At 45.4% G+C, this 21768-nt stretch overlaps 1 protein-coding gene across 2 annotated transcripts in view; it reads right to left on the reverse strand.

Moving 5' to 3' along the window:
• Positions 1-2918, reverse strand: part of EFNB3 (ephrin B3) — a 53210-nt gene extending 50292 nt beyond the window's left edge. Inside the window, exon 1 of one of the 2 annotated variants that reach the window (XM_063138107.1) lies at positions 2745-2918. In XM_063138107.1, coding sequence (XP_062994177.1) covers positions 2745-2863 — 119 coding nt within the window. In that variant the 5' untranslated portion in view covers positions 2864-2918. The remainder of the gene's footprint in view (positions 1-2744) is intronic. The other variant, XM_063138106.1, reaches the window with a different exon arrangement.
• Positions 2919-21768: the final 18850 nt, after the last annotated feature.

Raw genomic sequence — 21768 nt, forward strand, 5'->3', positions numbered from 1 at the left:
GGAAGGGATGTGAAATGAAGATGCACAGATCGCATGCCCTGTAGTTCAAGCCTCCTACCCTTTGCTGAGTTGGTCAGATCAATTTAAAAAGCTTTGTGTGGGTTCTCTGGAAATAACTTTTCTAGGAAGCAATCTTCGCTTGCTTGATTTTAAACAATCCATGGGGTTGATTCCACATGGGGAATGGCTCTAAGGGTGTGTGCTGCAACTCCTACATTTGTCAAGGGACAGCAAAGGTAAGAGAGTGGACATTATTCTACCTCCCTAAATTTTATACAGATCTGAAGAAGTGACGATTCCTGCACCAAATTCCAAAATCGTCAAGGTTGCCAACAACGAGAGATTCCCAACACAACGGAAACACCTCTGCTGGGACTCAACCAGGCAGAAATGTTAAATATTCAAGAAAGCAACCTCTACACACAGCAGTATTTGGGGGGACACGATCCACTGGAAGGTTCTCTCATTCATTTCAATGTTTCAATGGGGCTTGCCTCGGGAGGTGTGTGAGAAAGGGTGCTTGCCCAACTCCCATTCATTTCAATGGGACTTCATTCCAGATTGTGCCCCCAAATCAGAGAGAAACTGGAGGGCCACTCAGCAAATCAGTCGATCAGGCCTGTTCCATCCAGGTTCTCACTTTTATTTTATTTTTCAAATATTTCAAAGAGAGAACCTTCCCGTCTCAGCTGTTTTCGCCTCTGCTGTTCTTGTAAGTTTAATGATCAGATGTGTACATCCGTCAAAAAGTGAAAGGGGTGTGAATGCGCGGTTTGAAAATATTATTTCCTCTCTTCCCTTTGGAGGAGATTGCTAAGGTGAGGGAAGGAAAGAGAAAAACACACAGATACGCGCTCACACCGTGATTTAGGCAAACAGGCCTATTAAGCGCTAATATATATTTCTGTTGCTAGGAAGCGTTTCCTCACATGGCGACAGAGTGCAAATTGTATCACTTATGAATCACAGGATGTTTTTTTTAATGTACGAGAGAGATTTTTCTGACAAACAACCACCATGCCCTCCTCTTCCCCTTCCCCATAAAAACTTGCAATTCCCCCCCCAACGATACTATCAGTTTTTGAAAACTGATGTAATCTCAAATCCTATATGAATTATTCCAATTCAGCCTCCTCCTCCTCCTCCTCCTCTCTCTCTCTCTCTCTCTCACACACACCCCTTTAAAAAATGTGTAAGGAGGACTTGATTTTCAGAAGTTATTGGGGGCTTAGCCACAATTATTAACAGATGGGACTCAGTTCTGGACGCAAGCAGAGGCTTGTGTGTGTAAGTGTGCGAGACATAAATACAGAAAGAGAAAGATGTGTGTGTGTGTGTGTGTGTGTGTATTCATCCCATAACAAGAACACCTTTACTACCTCATGAGAAAACTCACAGCCACTGAAACTCCAGTTAAAGAAAAGGAGAAGCAAGAAAAAGAAAAAAAAAGTTCTTCATTTGACCTATTAAAGTCTGATCTGGAAAAATTGTGTGTGTGTGTACATTTAAAGAAAAGAACTACCAAGAAGTTATTATCCTGCTTTTATGTAGCTACCGTCATTTCTATGGGGTTTGCAAAGGAGAACGTCCCAATGGATTATGCCCAAAGGGATTTATGATTTAAAAAAAAAAATTCACACAAGCTGTAGATAGTTTCAGAATATGATCTACACAGACCCACCCAAGTCACAAAGTGGAAGTTACGCGGCACCACAATGTTCACAACTCTACATATACTCCATGCTTTTTTAAACAAGCAATAAAGTCAAGTGTGTGGATCTTTCATAGCAACTGCTCTGTGAAAGGCCATGATAGCAAAACACAAACTCATAATTCCATTTCCACTCTACTGACCAAGATTTGTAAGTGTTCAACACACACACACACACACGCACACACAGACTGTAAATTCTCTCTGGACTGCTTACATTCCATGTTTAATTGGGAGTGCCACTAAAATCAACTTTCAAATAAATGTGTTTAGCATCAAGGTATTAGGCAGACACTTGACAACTAATTTTAAGATACTGTCAAAGTAATATTTCACAAGCACACACTCCAAATTCATTACCTCTTTTTCCTGTAGAACCACGTATAACCACAATAACTAGCTGTAGCCAGTCATCAAATAAACTCTCCCCGGGCAGAGGAGAGGAGAAATCACACACCCCCACTTTGGGATCAAAACTATTTCATTCTGGATATATGGTATATATATATATATATATATATATATATATATATATATATATATATATATATATATTGTAAAGTAGTGCTTGGATGCAAACCCAAGAATTTAATATTCTCATTGAGTTTTGCTCTTGCCCCCCACCTAAAATCCAAGCACAGGAGGAGGAGGAGACTGGAGAGTCCAAAAGTTTGCAAAAAGGAAATGTATTAAATTTTTTAGCAGCTAGTGTGAAACTAGACTTCCTCCTGGTCTGTTTCACTTGAAACTGACCACTAGTACCAACACCAAAAATGTTGGTACTAGGCTACCCTCGCTCTTGTGTTTGCTTGGAGGATTTACAACTAGAGAATCCAAATGAGATTTTAAAAAAACAAACAGGCATATAGGTTCTTCTGTACCAAATTTCTTCCTGACCCCCCCCGACCCCCACCTCCTTCTTTTTTACAAAGACAAACAGCATTGCACACTCATGGAACCCCAACACACGGTACACTTTTGGGGGGGGGGGCAGGGAAGGAAACCCCGACACCACCCTGTCCAAGATACTTACTTTTTGTTTGAGGTATTCCAGTAGATGGGTTCTAGACTCAGTCCTTCTATAAACCAGAGTTCCAGCAAAGAGAACAACAGTCCTGTATAAAATCCAACCCAGGAGATTCCCAGAGCCATAACTGCAGGAGAGAAACAACTCCTTTTTAAAAATAAAAAATAAAAAAGGGGTGAGCACCAACTCTCCTACAGTCTCTCTCTCTCTCTCTCTCTCTTTCTCTCTCCTTCCCTTCTTCTTTCTCTTTGTTTTCCTTCTTTGACAATCACACACTCAAATTCCAAGAGGCAGTTAAGTAAAATGCTCCTTCGGAAACCAGGGGAAAATGGAGAAGCACGCACAATACAGATTTGAAAGAATATATCTCATTCCTTTGGTCAGTAAAGTTTTATAAATCCTCAGCTTTGCAGAAGCTTTCCCGCGGATCCGGAAAGTTTGAAGCTCTTACAGAGATCCAGAGAAGAAGATGGAGACAATCTTGGAAGAAAGAACTGCATCTTCTTTTTTTGTTTTGTTTTGCTTTTGGGGGGGGGGGTTAAAAACGGGGAGAAAAAAACACCAAAGAAAATACAGGCACGCCTGGGAGAAATTGCATTCACTTAGCCCCCTGGATGTGTAGGTCCCTCTGTTCTGAGATCCTTAGGGGGTGCTGAAGGGAGGTGGGGGAAAGTGTGTAAGACAGAAGAAAGGGGGGCAGAGGGAGAATTCATTTGCAACCACTAAACCCCCCCTCTCCTCCCCCCCTTTTTAATTCCTCCTCTCGGTCCGATTTGGGGTTTTGGTTCCCTCCCCCCTTGTAAAAGCTGAGCAATGAATAACTCCAGCGATGAAGCCGAAATAATGAGAATAAGGAGTGGGGAGATTTTTTTCCCTTTTTTTTTTTAGGAGACAGAGAGAGAGAGAAAAAGGGAGGAGAAAAGAATTGGTGAATGTGAAATACTGGAATGAAGAGACACTCAAAACGCATTCAGGGAGCTGGAGTCAGGAGATGAAAGAAGATACGGACTCTGGATTGAAGCCTCCTGCATATTTGAAAAACACACACACACAACTCCAGTGAAAAAGGAATAAAAGAGAGAGAGAAAGAGGAAAAGACTGGAGAGAGAAAGAAAGATGTCAACTGCATGCCAGTAGCTTCGCTTGCAGAAAAAGAGATATTTTCCAGTTTCGACTCCCTTAACCACCTCTCTGTTGAGAATGCGAAGAACAAAACAAAACCAAAAAGGGGGGGGGCAGAATTTGGTTGTTTGCTTTGCTGCTTTAAAAAAAAAATATGAAAAGGGGAAATTGAAAATAATAATAATGTTGAGCTGTTTTTCCTGCTCTTTCTCCCCCAGGTGAATGCAATGGAGGTAGATTAATGGAGAGGCTGGGTTTTTTTTTAATGGAGTCAGCATAATTATATATAGAAGGAACTGTTGGGTGATGAGGCGAAGAGGAAGAAAAAGAAAATGTATACAAGGGTTGGAAAGCTGGGGCAGGGATGTGCTTTGGTGGAGAAGGGCCTATGGCAGCCTTCCTCAACCTGGGGCGCTCCAGATGTGTTGGACTGCACCTCCCAGAATGCCCCAGCCAGCTGGCTGGGGCATTCTAGGAGTTGTAGTCCAACACATCTGGAGCGCCCCAGGTTGAGGAAGGCTGGCCTATGGGAAGGTGGCCGGATTGGGGCATGGTGAAAAGGGCAACTCAGCTGTTTAATAGAGATCTGATCTATCATGGGCCCAATCCAGCAGGAAATTGTCCTGCGTAGGTTATTATTATTATTATTATTATTATTATTATTTATTTATTTATTTATTTATATAGCACCATCGTTGAAATTGTTAGGAGCTGCGCTGGAGGGCTGTCTTGCTCCCAAGCATCCATCCCCCCCGCCCCGGAAAGGATCCTATTTGAGAACTAAAATTTGGGAGGGTTAAAGGATTTGGAGGTTTTGGTTTCCTGGGACCTTGAAGTGTCAGAGAAGGGTGTGCGGCTAAAGGCCCAACCCAATGCACGTTTAGACAGAAAAAAAGTCCTGTAACTCCCAGGAGTTACAGGACTTTTTTTCTGTCTAGGCATACATTGGGTTGGGCCCCGAAATGTTGCTTTATTTTGCTTGGCAAATCTCCCAAGAAGCCGAAATCCCACAGAGATTCCTTTCCCCATCTCTGCACCGCCGTGCCAAGAAGAATCCACACCTGTTGAGTGGCTGCCTATACGGTGGCTGCTAACATCACAAGACCCCTGCGAGACGTCGGATCCAGACCTGGGGTGGTTCCAAAATTAGGGCTCCTAGCAGTACCAATTAGACGGCGTTACGCAGCTATTCCGTCTTTTTCTGCAGTAAGAAAATAAAAACACAGAGGCAGTGGTAAAAATATATAGGAGGATCCGGAGTGGAGGGCATCACCATCTGGATGCCCTGTGAAATGCCATGATCAAGGCAAGGGAAGGCACAACAAGAAAACCTCTTCTGGAAATAACCCTGCTCACGCTTAGAGGAGGCCTATTGAAATCAATGAGGCTTAAGTTACTAAAGACTAACCTAAATACCACTGATTTCAGTGGGTCTACTTGAAGTATGAATGCAACCCATTCCTTATTTCAAGAGCGTTATTGTAGACATGGCAGCTTGTATACTAAAATGGCTATAGATTATTCATAAATTAATAGATCAAGAAGAAAGAGAGATACAGGAGAGAGAGAAAATATTTTGGTAGCACTGATGCAAGTTGGTAGAGACAAATGCTAACCTTTGAGATTCACAGAACTCTTTGCCAGATGAAGCCACCCATAAAAGCTAGGATCAACTGAAGGCATGTTATTTACTGCCTGAGGTGAAGCAGTCAATGGCACCCCACACCAAAGTCAAACTTTATAGTTTCCAAGGCTGGCCAAGTTATTTTGGCAGAAAAATCCCAAAAGTGCCGCTTCCTGTGAACAAAACAACTCAAAACCAATAAATTAAGTAGCTAACCATGTGCTCCCTTTCCGTGACTCTGAAATCAGCTGCACAGAGGTGACCACCTCAGTCTGTCTAACAGTAGGGCTGGCCCGGTCAAAAAAAAATACATATCCTTTTACACCAATCAATCTCGGTAAAATAAAAGGAGAATTATGCATGGTTTGGAGTTCCATTGGGAAGACATACAGACTTATGAGTTTAAGGGTGCAATCCTATGCGTGTTTAGCCAGGAAAAAAAGTCTTACAACTCTCAGTATTCCTCAGCCAGCCAGGCTGGGAATTTTAGGACTATTTTTCCTGGCTAAACACGCATAGGATTGCGTCCTAAATGAGATACGTTGTCTTAGCGACAAGCACCAAATAATGTGCTCTCTTGTCTCACATGGAAGGTAAAATTCCAAAATTCTCCCCAGAATGAATCAACTGGTACACACACACACACATCAAGGCCTGATGTTTTAATTTTGAGCAAAGGCATAGCTTTGAAATGCAATTTTGATGTAAGTCCCAGACCAAGAAAATAATTAAAAAGGTCACAATGCCTTTGAGCATCAGAGCTTCTCCGTTCTAGAGCGAAAAACCACAGCTTCCTCACCCCAATACTTAATAAGAAAGGGGGAACCTATCTTTCATATCACGGGGTGGGTGGGTGTGACTTGTGACAAACCTTTCGTTTCTGGAATCTAAGCACTGCAAATCTGCAGAAACACCATTTTAATCTGTAATAGTGCTTGGTTTGCATATCTAACGAATATCAAGCACGCTGCTTTGCTTCCTCATAGCGTGCAAGAATTAATCAGTGGAACGTCGTGCCATTGGATGCTACAAATGCCATTGATACTAGAAGGAAATGAAATGAAATATCAACCACCAGCTTTGAAACTAGATTGTAACTTAATGGATACGGCTTCATTTTCAGAATCTTTTTACAGTGTGGATATTCTGTTTCGTTTTCAGGAAACTGGGTAAGAAAGAAGAAAATGTTTAAGAATTTACAGGGGAAACAAAACACAATTCCAAAAATAGGGATAATCTCTGTTTTCCATTTAAATATATATATCAAAAAGTTCCTAGTCCTCATTGAGAAAGCATGTGAGCAAATCCTGCTAAAAGACTTGCACCCCTATTATTTTAAAGTGGTAGCACCATCGGAGCAAGGGAGAGATGACATCCTGTCATTTGAAATCCCACAGCCACACTAGTATTAGGCCGTAGCTGGACCTAAGGTTTATCCCAGGATTGTCCTGGGGTCAAACCTGTTCATCTAAGTGCCACACAGGGCATCCAGCGCTCAGGCAGGGGCGAACCCGGGATGATCCTGGGATAAACCTTAGGTCTAGCTACGGCCCTAGTCTCTTACACTAGCACTGAAGACTGAAGGGTAACTAAGGGTGCAATCCTAAGCATGTTTAGACACACACAAAAATCCCTGCCCGCATCCTAAAGTCCTTCTGCTGATTGAGGAGTGAGGGGCATCCCCAGTGCAGAAAACCAGTCTGTTAGAAACAGGGATCAAGCAGAGCTATTAAACATTTTATAGGTGTTTTTTCAGTTTAAAATATTTTGTTATAACTCTTGTAACGATTTTATTCGACTTTACCCTGGTAAGAGAGGTGTTCATGTCATTATAATCTATCTGCTTATTTCCGTATATATTAAATGTCCTGGTTTTTTTATTTTGTTTTCAATGGTGCCAGCCTCTGACTTTATAAGCATTACCCTTTGGAGGTGCGTAAGCATTTATAAATATTCAAGTCCCACCCCCACAGGTTTACATCATTTCCTCTTGGCTGTAACTACTCACCTGTATCAGTATAAAAGCAGTTTGAGCCCTGTACAGAAATCAGACAATAATAATAATAATTAATAATAATAATAATAATAATAATAATAATTTATTTATTTATTACCCGCCTCTCCCTCTGGATTGAGGCAGGGAACAACATTTGTGCAAGAATGTGTACGCCTTGCACTTACTAATGACTGATGACAATTCTGCACCCCGTGTTGCAACCTGCATGAATTATGCAAACTAAGCTGATCTACATCTGTGTGCTCATTTTGCAATATTTACTTTGTTTCTGATGGATTGTGCAGGTGGGAGAGACGTACACAAGCCATAGTAGTACTGAACCTGCCAGAAATCCTACTCAAGACAATTTAGCCTTGCAGTTCTCAAATTTTCTTTTTTTAGGGTCACCCTATGGAAAGGAGGACAGGGCTCCTGCATCTTTAACAGTTGTAGAGAAAAGGGAATTTCAGCAGGTGTCCTTTGTAGGCATGCAGCACCTGGTGAAATCCCCTCTTCATCACAACAGTTCAAGCTGCAGGAGCTATACTAGAGAGGCCAGATACAAAAGAGGACAGGGCTCCTGCAGTTTTCACTGTTGTGATGAAGAGGGGATTTCACCAGGTGCTGCGTCCATACAAAGGACACCTGCTGAAATTCTGTTTTCTATGCAACTGTTAAAGATACAGGAGCCCTGTCTTCCTTCCCATATGGTCACCCTAAATTTTGCAGATCACTTGAAAATTGCTAGAAGTCTCAACTAACCACTTAGAACTCAGTCCTATGCATGTTTAGATAGAAAAAAGCCCTACAGTTGTAGGACCATTTTTCTGTCTAAACATGCATAGGATTGCACTCTTAATCATGGGTGTTTTCTTTGTTTGTTCTATAAATCAAAGCACAACTGATAGCTTAATACCCATAGTCTTGCCTTTGTAATCCAATTGTCATGCTCATTTTTGTGTGGGCAACGTTATGTGAAATCCACCTCCATTGTCAGAAAAATATATATCAAATGCAGGGCTCAGTACCCTGCACTGTCCTGTGACTTTTCCACGGACCACTTGAAAGGTGCCAGCAGATCAGCAGCGGACCTCAGTGAGAGCCTCTGCCTTAGCTTAACTGGTGAGGCTGCAGCAGAAAGGGCTCACACACTTTCTACTCTGTCATTACAGCCATGAGGACTAGTAGCCTATTTGAAGATTCAGAGGGTGTTGAATCTTGCAAGTATCTGCTCAAGGACAAACTGCAGAGGAGTTAGGTCACTGAGTTCTGGGGAGCCTAGAATTTCTTAGAAACGTATGATTTCTCAATTAAAAACTTGGTAATAGGACAATCTCCCCCCGCCCCAAAAGAGCTTACTCCGAATACCAGTTTATCTCTGCTGCGGCAGGAGAGTGCTTGTTCTAGGAGGCATTCTCAGTTCATGGGTGACAGTGGCCTCGTTCAGAAGACACCTTAAATAGGGTGACCCTATGAAAAGGAGGACAGGGCTCCTGTATCTTTAACAGTTGCGTAGAAAAGGGAATTTCAGCAGGTGTCATTTGTATATATGGAGAACCTGGTGAAATTCCCTGTTCATCACAACAGTTAAAGCTGCAGGAGCTACACTAGAGTGGCCAGATTTAAAAGAGGGCAGGGCACCTGCAGCTTTAACTGTTGTGATGAAGAAGAAATTTCCCCAGGTTCCCCATATATACAAATGACACCTGCTGAAATTTCCTTTTCAATACAACTGTTAAAGATACAGAAGCCCGGTCCTCTTTTTCATATGGTCACCCTACCTTAAACCATGGCTTTAACGACGGTGGTTAAGCCAGAAAGCTGGGCTGTGTTCAGAAGACGCCTTAAACCATGGCTTTAACCGTGGTGAATAAAGCAAAAAGCCTCATTCACCGTGGTTAAAGCCGTGGTTTAAGGTGTCTTCTGAATGGAGCCACTGAAACCCCAACAAGTGGGAAGTGAAGGTTAAAATTTTGAAAAAATAATACTGCACTACTAGATTATTGTGATGACACACGGTCCAGCAGTCAATATGACTGCTGCCCATAGAATAAGTAGATTTATTTATTTATTTAAAACATTTGTATGCCGCCCTATATCATTTAGATCTCAGGGCGGCGTACAGATAAAAGGACACAGTATATATAAATAAATAATAATAATAATAATAGTATAAAACCATAAATATGCACAGCTAAAAACAAATTAAACCATGAACCAAGTTAAAACAATATATAATTTAAAAATAATTAAAACAGTTTAAACAGTGTGCCATCCTAGTGAATTTAACCATTAAAGGCTTTGTTAAAAAGCCATGTTTTTACTTGGTGTCAAAATGCATTGTCCTTCTAGCTTTCTCTCTCCACTCTGCCCCCACCCCCCACCCCCCGGGCCAAGAACATGCTATCTTTGGGTATATCCATTTTCACAGTTTTGTTTTAGTCAAGTTTCTGGATCTCATGACTTTGGACAGACTGGAACACTTCAAGGAAGAGAAAGGGAGTGGGGGGGGGAATGCAGTTTAAAACAGTAATCTGTCCCAAGTTCTTGGAACAGGGTGGGATCAAAGGCTAAAATAAAGAGCATTCTTTTTTAAAGTTTCTCTCTGTAATTATCTGAAGGAAATTTGGCAGCTGTTCAGGTTTATGGTGTGTGGAAACTACTGGTGGGGATTTTAGACGGGGCTGCGAAATGCAAGAGTTCTGTAGATGTTTATTAGTCTGGGGAGGAAGAAATAGAGCCCCTCCCCTCAAAACACACACACACACAAACAGGTCTCTAATGCCTGGGAGAAATGAAGGTGAAGCAGGTTCAAGAGGCAAAAGGGCTCCATCTAGAGGCGAAGAGTGGAAAAGACCCCAAAGGTAGCAGAAACAAAGATACAGGAATTAAAGAATATATAAAATTAAACAAAACCAGAAGGGGAGCCCAGCCCCAGGATCTCGTTTCTGATCAGAGAGCTCAGAACTGTCAGGGATGCTTTAGGGTGGATTCCTGCATTGAGCAGGGAGTTGGACTTCATGGCCTTATAGGCCCCTTCCAACTCTACGATTCTAAGTGTGACAAACGACAGAAGATTCCAGCTATGTGCCCCCACCCCAGTAATTGCAGCAACCCCCCCCTCCAAAAACAAAACCCACAACAACACACCTTTAGGATTGAGGACAATGCTTTGTCTGAGCAAAGAAAAGGGCTGGTCCTATGTATTTGAAGTCGTTTATATGTTACACAAATTACACATATACCGCCCTTCATAAAGATTTATCCCGGTTAAAACAAGACGGTTTCAAGCCCAGCACCTCGCTTGTTAGAAAATCAAGATATTGTGATGGCCAGGACATTGTAAGCCACGAAACGTTAATTTTTCAGGCGGCAAGGGAGCAGGACGTGCAGCATTCTAGCAGCAAGTTGGGGTTTGGAGTCTCCAAAATTTAACAGGGGCAGGAGCTTTCAGGCCAGAGCGCTGGGTTCTCTAAAGGACATGCCAAGAAGGAAGAAGAAACATATATAATTTTAAACGCTGGCTTAATCAGGGTCTGTATTTGCGCTGAGGCTCAGCCTCCAGAACATGTGAATAAAATGGAAGTGCCTCTGACCATATGCAGAGGGTACTTGCTTCCTCATGGAAGCACCCCACACAGCTAGACGTATAGGGTAGAATTCCTTGAGAAGCTTTCCAAATGGTAGGCCTGAAATCTATCCCTGCTGTTGCTAGAAATAAAAACCCAACTCTCGTTTCAAGCCAGCTCTAACCATTGGACACCACTTCCCTTGACGCAAACCTCAGCTTCCCAGCCTCTCTGCCAGGAGCCTGAGAGATTAGCATCCTCCTTTACCTGAGTTCACCTTAGGAAGTCTGGCTATTTGGATGCAAATTGCCAATGAATATGCCCAGAGACTGGGCTGCAAGAGCTCCCAGCGGGCCCAGAACAGCAGGGTAAAACATGCTGCCCCCACTGAGACAGACAATTCCCCCCCCCCACATTCCCTCTTGCTTTGGGCCAAAGCAGATGCTGAGCAGGGGAGCAAGATAGGCATGTGGGGGAGAGGAGGGTGGGTGGAATAATGTTTAATGCATTTCTCCTTCTGCTGAGCAGGATTGAGGAAGGACAGAAGCCGGGCACTTAGAATGAGGTGGGCTGAGACGCCCACCCCAAAGAAAATCACAGTCTGGGGGAGCATCATTTAGAATCCCCCCCCCTTCAAAGGTCAACCCCTCGAGATGCTCGCAGTTTAAATTTCGTAGCGATGTTTTCCAACCGCTCAAAGGACTCTTTGTTGAAATCTTTGCAACAGCCCAGTAAGGTAGCCAGCGAAAGAAATTGGCTACAGGGAGGTGTTCACACACACGCCATCTAGGTCTCTATTCTCTCGCTTTCCTTGTTCTCACAAGCAACTTGAATCATTCATCCAGTTGATTTATATCCCAGGCTGTTCTAGATATACAAATGTTTTGCATTTTTTGAATATATATATATATATATGCAAAACATACATAGGCTGTGTTCAGAAGACACCTTAAACCAGCCTTCCTCAACCTGGGGCGCTCCAGATGTGTTGGACTGCATATCCCAGAATGCCCCAGCCAGCTGGCTGGGGCATTCTGGGATATGCAGTCCAACACATCTGGAGCGCCCCAGGTTGAGGAAGGCTGGTTTAAACCATGGCTTTAACCACAGTGAATAAAGCAATAAGCCTTATTCACTGTGGTTAAAGCCATGGTTTAAGGTGTCTTCTGAACAGGGCCACTGGTTGGTTTCATTTGCATAAATGTAGTTCCCGCAGGCACTGAAGCCCCACCCTACAAAACACTGGAAGCAACTGCTTAATGCTGGTTTGACTTCTGAGAAGTCACAGTTCCCCATACATTTTCAAGTTTATCTTTGCAGTCTTAGGGACTAGAAACTTGGTCAAGGGGAAAAGGAGGAAAAACACATCTGGAAAGATGCTGAACCGTGTCTCTATGCCATGTTTCATAGAATCATAGAATCATAGAATAGCAGAGTTGGAATGGGGCCTACAAGGCCATCGAGTACAACCCCCTGCTCAGTGCAGGAATCCACCCTAAAGCATCCCTGACAGAGGGTTGTCCAGCTGCCTCTTGAAGGCCTCTAGGGTGGGAGAGCCCACAACCTCCCTAAGTAACTAATTCCATTGTCGTACTGCTCTAACAGTCAGGAAGTTTTTCCTGATGTCCAGCCGGAATCTGGCTTCCTTTAACTTGAGCCCGTTATTCCATGTCCTGCACTCTGGGAGGATCGAGAAGAGATCCTGGCCCTCCTCTGTGTGACAACCTTTCAAGTATTTGAAGAGTGCTATCATGTCTCCCCTCAATCTTTTCCTCTCCAGGCTAAACATGCCCAGTTTCATGTACAGGTGGAATACAAATGATCTGATTTAACGTTCTCCCAATACAAAAGGGGGCTGAACAAGTTAAGCAGTTGTGTAGAGTTTTTGTATTTTTTTAAAAAAACAAAAATAACATTCCAGTGGAAAATCAAGACTATATATTTTATTAAGACCAATTGGTATTTTTGTTTGTTTGCTTTGTTTTTAAACTATGATGGTCCAAGCTTTCAAATTATACACAGTTCCCCCCCCCCCTCTGGCTGGATATTCAAGAAAACAAAACATGTTTACTCTAAGATACAAAATACTTTCGGCGCTAAGCCAGGTTTCCCTACATCTTTTTTGGGGTAGGGGAGAATTCCAGCAAGCAGAAAGAGTCCTGTTTCATAAGCACAGTATGGTCTTGCGCTCACCAAGTGGGTAAATCTGTTCCTCTACCACTTCCAAATACATGCTGGGGCTTACATGGTAGGATGCTTCTCTTGACACCCCCCCGCCCAAAAAACCCTCCTTACACATAGAAATATAGCATCTCAGGAAGTAGGCTAAACTGGAACCTTTATGCAAGATTTCTTATTGCAGGGAATTTGTTTTATATGAAGGAGAATTTAGCGATGTGAAGCCCAGGCCTGCAGCCTGAAGCAGTGCAGCTCAGACGCCGGATCGCTACTCCAGTGAAGAACGACCTTTGTAAATACATCCTACACCCCATCATTGCAAGGACTAGCAAAAAACAACAACACCTCTCTGTTACATGCAGAAACGCTTAGAGTAGACCCATTGAAATAAGTTAATTTCAGTCACATTGATTTCAATGGGTCTACTCTAAGCATGGCGAAGTCTGAATCCAACCCTTTCCATCCACTATGAGAGAGAGAGAGAAAGAGAGAGAGAGAGAATATATATATTCCTCCCATGCTTACTAATGAGGTTTCAGATTTGGTAGCAGAAGAAGGGGACCCTGCTGGGATAGCCAAGCAACAATCAAAATAAAAGATTGGCAGCCGCTGTGCCCAAAAAACAGTGCGCCAGTCCTGAGCACCTAATGATGCATAAGCACAAAACAGAACAACTGGAGGGAGAGGAGGAAAAGAAAGACCGCCTCAGCCACCACAGCTCGGGGGCAGGCAGCTCTTGCTCTGCAGGCAGAAGATTGCAGGCTCAGCTCATGGCAGCCTCTCCAGCTATAAAGGGCCAGGTAGAAGATGTTGGGGGGAAATCTCTCTTTGTCCAAGACCCTGGAGAGCAAGTATCAGTCAGAATAGCCCAGCTTTCCCAACCTGGCACCCTCTGGATGTGTTGGACTACAACTCCCATCATGGCCAAGCTGAATATGAGCAACAGTGCGATATGGCTGCAAGAAAGGCAAATGCTATTTTGGGCTGCATTAATAGAAGTATAGCTTCCAGATTGTGTGAGGTCCTGGTTCCTCTCTATTTGGATTCCTGCATTGAGCAGGGGGTTGGACTCGATGGCCTTGTAGGCCCCTTCCAACTCTGCTATTCTATGATTCTATTTGGCCCTGGTTAGGCCTCATCTAGAGTGTTGCGTCCAGTTCTGGGCTCCACAATTCAAGGACACAGAGAAGCTGGAGTGTGTTCAGAGGAGGGCAACCAGGATGATCAGGGGTCTGGAAACAAAGCCCTATGAAGAGAGACTGAAAGAACTGGGCCTGTTTAGCCTGGAGAAGAGAAGATGGAGGGGAGACATGAGAGCACTCTTCAAATACTTAAAAGGTTGTCACACAGAGGAGGGCCAGGATCTCTTCTCGATCCTCCCAGAGTGCAGGACACGGAATAATGGACTCAAGTTACAAGAAGCCAGATTCCAGCTGGACAACAGGAAAAACTTCCTGACTGTTAGAGCAGTGCGACAATGGAATCAGTTACCAAGGGAGGTTGTGGGCTCTCCCACACTGGAGGCCTTCAAGAGGCAGCTGGACAACCATCTGTCAGGGATGCTTTAGGGTGGATTCCTGCATTGAGCAGGGGGTTGGACTTGATGGCCTTATAGGCCCCTTCCAACTCTACTATTCTATGGTGAAGGCTAGAAAACAGGGCTGGCCCAAAACATTTTTCTACCTGAAGCAAAGGACAGAGTGTCCCCCTGCCCCTAGAATTCCATGTACACAGTTTATATTTCATGCCCTACTTTAAAGTTTTAATTTTTGTGAACTGTCCAGAGAGCTTCAGCTATTGGATGGTATAGAAGGGAAATAAAACGTACATAATACATAACCTGGCCAGCCTGGCAGCTGAATCTTACTTCAATGCTGGCTTCCTCTACTACCCCTGAGTGTAAAACAGTATAAAACCATGATATAAAATACAATACAAAAAGCACAACCAGGATAAAATCAGCAGCAGGGCAGAAATACAAATTCAAAATCCAAATTTGAAACAGGCAAGTTAAAATTAAATCCCAACACCTTGCTGCCACTCCCCGCCCCACAAGATTTGCCGCCTGAGGCTGCCGCATCACTCTACCTAATGGTAGGGCCGGGCCCTGCTAGAATAAACAATACAACTAGTTTTGGTGAGCAGCTAGCTTGGCTGGGTACAAGGCAATGTCCTATAGGAAGGGTGGAGTGGTCTGGAAGGTCACCACGGAAGCTTGTTGGTTCCAAATCTGTGACTCCTTGGAGAAAAGTCAGAAAAGCCCCAGGACCTCTCTAGCTGGCTTTCAATAAGTGTGTGCAGTGTGTGCAGTAACATTGCCAATTAGAGGCACAACTCTCCGAAAATAGTGTATCTCACACCGCAACTTCTCAATTCTTGCGGTCGGCCCCCGATACAAGACGCTTTCCATCCCTACGACGGCTATCGCAGGCTAGAATTTTCCCACTTCACTCATGAGCATCAACAGCAAAGCAGCGAGGTTTCTCCTCTATCTCCTTTGAATGTCTGAAAGCATGTTAGTAGAAGGATAACTGTCAGGGAAAGAAATTGCAATCTCAAGAGGCGGAAGAAGTCTTTGTAGGTTTCGGTGAACCCTAACACATGACGATATTCGGCTCCCGTCTCACCTCTGTCTGAAAATCTCCATAGGAAGTAGATATACGACCACCTTCATAAGCCAGGGCACATACACACACACACACTCAATTTACTCTGGTTTAACCCCATCCACAGTAATTATCCCCCTCTGGATCCATACATGCAGCCAATAATCACATGGTCTGGAAACCGAATTCCACCCATAGAAGGGCTGCACTGGACAAGTTATGGGAAACGCACCCCACACTCGAGCTCTCTCACAATGGCACATCACAAAAGTTCATCAGATCTGCACTCGGTCACTGCATCACTCTGATGAGGAACAACGCCAGACGTTTAAGCAAAGAGCGACCCAGCAGATAAAACCGTGCCAGCGCTTCTGGACCCCGCAAGTCAGCCCAGTCTTCCTCAATCTGGGCAGGAGCTACACTACTGCTCTGTAACGGTTTATAATGGTTCTGACAACTGTTTGGGCCCAGGACACACTCCCTATACAGTTTTCGAAGTGTTAGGTCCTGTTTGGTGTAAGTCTGGCCCAGGTGGCCTCTGGTTGTGTTGGATGACGATTCCCATCAGGGTGATGGGTGTTGTGGTCCAATACTGCTGGAGGGCACGAGGTTGGGGAAGGCTGCCCGTGTCCTTCCGTCATGTGCGCGCACGTGCGCACACACGCACTTGCTCACAGCGCATAGACACGAGGCCCTGGAGCTGAGAAGGCCCTGCTGGGCAGTGAGGAAAGTGTGATATTGCAAAGGGTGGAGGAACATGCTGAGGCAGGGCCAGCAGCCGTGGGGAAGAGGGGGGCAGAGTGAGGATGCACAGGAGAGCCCTCTTGCAGACGGGAGGCTGCCTGCCACAGGCATTTCCCCCATGGTTGGGCTTAGGTTTTGGAGGCCTCTTGGCCCAGACCCCTTCAACAACCCTTAATGTGCCTACCTTTGCATCAGTATTGTCACCAGCTCCTCCGCCTCCTTGGATTGCCAGTTAGTGACCGAGCCACGACCAAGGTGATGTTAGTGTCCTATCAAGCCCTGAACAACTTGGGACCAGGAAACCTAGCAGAGCGTCTTTCCTTATGCATATCCAGGCAGCCTTTAAGATCTGCAGAGGTGGCCTTGCTGGTCATTCCGAAATGAAGGGAATGTCGTCGTGAAATACCTGGACGCCGGGACCTTCTCGGTAGCTGCCCCCATCACCTGGAAAACCCTCCCTCATGTAGTCTGGGAGGCAGAAAACGTGACGTCCTTTAAACGCCTTCTAAAACAGGCACGTCTCCATCCAGGCTTTCCCCGGGCTGTAAATAAACTCACCATGCCGCTCAGTTTGCTGCTCCTTCGAGTTCTTTTCACCAAAGTTGTTTTAACGTTGTGTTTTTAATATTGTATTTTAATATTGTGAACTATTAATATACAATACTACACTCAGCAGTGTATAAAGGCCACAAATAAATAAATTATGGCCACCCCTTGCTTGCTTGACAGGCGGAGGGCCAGGGAGCGAGTAGGCCGTGTCGTCTACTCCTGCTTTGCATCACCTGTGTTGTCTGGGCTGGAGCAAGAGGCAGGTGAACAAGCAGGTTGCAAAGGGGAAGAGACAGCAACAGTTCCAGGGGGCTCTTGTTAGTTTGCCCCTGCTGGGGTGTGGACCCTCAAGAAGTGCCCATTCATGCCTATCCTGGACGCCGGCCCTGTTTGAGTTCCCCCACACTAGCGGAATTTATTTAAGAACATCAGACGAGCCCTGCTGGATCAGACAGAGGGTCCATCTTGTCCAGCACTCTGTTCACACAGTGGCCAGGCAGCCGTCGGCCGGGGACCAACTAAGCAGGACCACAGTGCAACAGCACCCTCCCACCCATGTTCCCCAGCAACTGGTGCACACAGACTTACTGCCTCGAATACTGGAGGGAGCACATCGCCATGACCAGTAGCCATTGATGCAGACAAGCTGGAGGGGATTGAAAGGAGGGCAACGAGGAGGATCAGGATCTGGGAAACAAAGCCCTATGAGGAGAGACTGAAAGAACTGGGCAGGTTTAGCCTGGAGAAGAGAAGGCTGAGGGGAGACAGGATAGCACTCTTCAAGGACTTGAAAGGTTGTCATGCAGAGGAGGGCCAGGATCTCTTCTCCATCATCCCAGAGTGCAGGATGTGGAATAAGGGGCTCAAGTGACAGGAAGCCAGATTTTGGCTGGACACCAGGAAAAACTTCCTGACTGTTAGAGCAGTACGACAATGGAAACCATGACCTAGGGAGGTTGTGGGCTCTCCCACATTGGAGGCCTTCAAGAGGCAGCTGGACAACCATCTGTCAGGGATGCTTTAAGGTGGATTCCTGCACTGATCAGGGGGTTGGACTTGATGGTCTTAGAGGCCCCTTCCAACTTTACTATTCTATGACTCTACTATTCTCCAGCAGAATTTATCCACCCCCTTTTAAAGCCGTCTAAACTGGTGGCCATCACATCTTGTAGTTTTGAACTCTGGGCTTCCTTTGATCTGCCCTGAATCTCCCACATGAAGTGACCCCCATTGGGTTCTAGTATTATGGGAGAGGGAGAAAAATGTCTCCCTGTCTTAGTTGGTGTCTGGGTTCTTCTCCTCACACCTGTTCTTTTGCCCCATATAGGAAGCAAAGCCGCCTCTCCCAATGTAGGGCAACACAAGTGAAAAAGGAAGGTGAACTGTTGAGAGAGGACCAGACAGAGCGTGTTCCCATATCAAGGACACGCAAGGATTTATTTAAGCACCAACATAATGTCCTTTTTAAGCACGTTAAGGACACGCTCTGAAGGATGTTGGGTTGGGTGGTCCTTTTTTCTTAGCATAAGCGACCTCACAGAGTTAGGAGGGTTAAAAAGGGGAATTGGGGTGTGAACCCCGTGCAATTTGGAAATTGGGGTGGGGGGGGAAGAGATAAAAATATAAATAATATTGTTTCTGAAACTGTAGGTTGCGGGCTTCACGTCTTCCTGGAATCCCTATTCAGCTAAAGCCTAAAGTAAAGAAAGAGTGGTTAATTAGTCCAGAAATGTACTCCATACATGCTCAGAGGCACTTTTGAGTCAGACGAAGCTCTGAATGAAGGCCTGACTCTCACGCCAAAGCAACAGGCATCACTTGGATGCAACTAAGACAAGGAGTGGTTAATTAGTCCAAAAATGTACTCCATACATGCTCAGAGGCACTTTGACTCAGAGGCACTTTTGAGTCAGACGAAGCCCTGAATGAAGGCCTGACTCTCACGCCAAAGCAACAGGCATCACTTGGACGCAACTAAGACGCCTTCCCCATGCGTTGGACTGCAACTCCCATGAGCCATACCAGCTGGGGATGATGGGAGTTGCAGTCCAACACATCCGGAGAGCATCAGGTTGGGGCGAGCGGCAGTAAGGCCTGACCACACCGCTGTAGCTAGGCCAGACAGAGGCGGGGGTTCTAATCCGCATTTATATTTAACTGTTTTATTACGGACATGGTTCCGGGCTTTGTGGGCAGGCCGGACGAGGCATTGATCACGCTCCGGCACGCACAAGAGGAAATATTCCTCTCTACACAGGCAAGCCACGCACTCGCTCACCAGGGCCCGTTCAGTTTACATGGTTGCCAGGCAACAGTCTCTCCGTGCAAAAATTCACTTTGGGGCCATTAACAGTAACTATTTATACCACAATGGAGTGGTGTGTGTGTGTGTGTGTGTGTGTGTGCACGCACGCGCAGGGCCAGTAGGATAGAGGAGGAGCGCGAGACCAGAACCTGCTCTCCCGAAAACCTTTTACCAGAAGGCCCTTGCACTCAACTTACGTGCAGGTTAGGGCAGAATCCGTGAACGCAGGGCATTTTTACAAGCAGACTAAAAATAAAAGAAGGATCTCACACCATCAAGATGAGCGTGTGCTGCTCTGACCAGCACCTCCGTCTTTGCAGAGCGAATATTCAGCTCTTGAGTGGCAAAAATAACTGGAGGGGCCAATAATGCATTTCAAGTTGAGCGCAACCACTCACATGGAATACAAGATGCGCATGAAGCATGACATGTGAGCAGCTAAATTATATTATTATTATTATTTATTTATTTATTTATTTATTTATTTGTATCCCGCCTTTTGCCCAATGCTGGGCCTCAAGGCGGCCTTACAAAGTTTAAAACATACATTGTGGGGTGGGGGGAACAAAACCATAAACGTTTAAAATACACAACAAAATTATAAGACATTAACATAGATGGAGGCCCAGATTATTCTCCAAAGGCCTGCTTGAACAAACAAGTTTTAGCCTGCTTCCGAAAGCCCATCAAGGAGGGAGCCAGTCTAGCTTCCCTGGGAAGAGAGTTTCAAAGCTGGAGCAGCCACCGAGAAGGCCCTCTCCCATGTTCCCACCAAGCGCGCCTGTGAAGATGGCGGGACTGAAAGAAGGGCTTCTCCAGAAGATCTCATAGCGCAGGCAGGCTCATAGGGGAGAATACGGTCTTTCAAATAACCTGGACCTGAGCCATATAGGGCTTTATAGGTCATAACCAGCACTTTGAATTGTGCCTGGAAACAGACTGGAAGCCAGAGGAGCATTTTTAACAGGGGAGTTGTTCTCTGCTCCCTGTAATCAGCCCTGGTCAACAATCTGGCTGCAGCTCTTTGAACCAGCTGGAGTTTCTGAACACTCTTCAAAGGCAGCCCCACGAGGAGTGCATTACAGTAATCCAATCGGGATGTAATTAAGGCATGTGCCACCATGGTCAGGTCGGACATCTCTAGGAACGGGCGCAGCTGGCGCACTAGCTTGAACAGTGCAAATGCACTCCTGGCCACCGCCGAAACCTGGGCATCCAGGCTCAGGGCTGAATCCAGAAGTACACCCAAGCTGCGGACCTGTGTCTTCAGGGGGAGCGTAACCCCATCCAGCACAAGCTGTATCCATATTCCCTGATCTGCCTTTCGCCTGACCAGGAGCACCTCTGTCTTGTCTGGATTAAGCTTCAATTTGTTCGCCCTCATCCAGTCCATTACTGCCAACAGTTTAGCACAGAAACCGCTTCCTTGGAACTGGGTGGAAAGGAGTAGTAGAGTTGGGTGTCATCAGCGTACTGGTGGCACCGCACCCCACAACTCCGGATAACCTCTCCCAACGGTTTCATGTATATGTTAAATAGCATGGGGGACAAAACAGAATCCTGAGGGACTCCACAGGCCCTCAAGGAGTCGAACAGGAGTCCCAGCACCACCTTCTGGGTCCATCCATCCAGGAAGGAATGGAGCCACTGTAAAACAGTGCCTCCAAGACCCATCCCAACAAGGCGGCCCAGAAGGACACCATGGTCGATGGTATCGAACGCCGCTGAAAGATCCAGCAGAACCAGCCAACAGACACCGTCCCCCGGTCCAGTTCCCGGCGAAGATCATCCACCAAGGCGACCAAAGCTGTTTCCGTCCCATAACCAGGCCTGAAGCCAGATTGAAATGGATCAAGATAATCCAAAAGGATTGCCTGGCCCCCCTTGAACCTGCCCACCTATTAACACAAATCCCCTGAGCGCCGACCCCAGGTCCTCCCACTGCTGGTGGTCACAAGAAGAAAGGATCGTTGCTTTGGTGACGCCGCAGCTGTTTTTGGATGCTCCTGGCTGTATTTTAGGCCCCTGATTTCACTTGTCCAACCGTTAAACACTGGATAGATTTATGCTGCTATTTGAGGCTTTTTGTGGTCTCACTCGACTATCTTTCTGGCTCTGACGGCCTTAAATATTTTTATTTGGTTGTTCTAACTGCTGTGCGCCAGGTTGACACCTTTTGGAAAAGGACAAATCAAAACATAAACTGTAAGTTTTAGCTTCCAGGGAAGGCCCCCAAATCAGTCTGAAAACTGGACGCCTGCAGCGTCAGAACTGGATCGTGGCCATTTCCACGTGCACCAGGATCGTGCGCCAGGGGTCAAAAGGGGCTGTTCAGCA

Source organism: Elgaria multicarinata, chromosome 11, assembly GCF_023053635.1.
Source record: "Elgaria multicarinata webbii isolate HBS135686 ecotype San Diego chromosome 11, rElgMul1.1.pri, whole genome shotgun sequence".
NCBI lineage: Eukaryota > Metazoa > Chordata > Lepidosauria > Squamata > Anguidae > Elgaria > Elgaria multicarinata.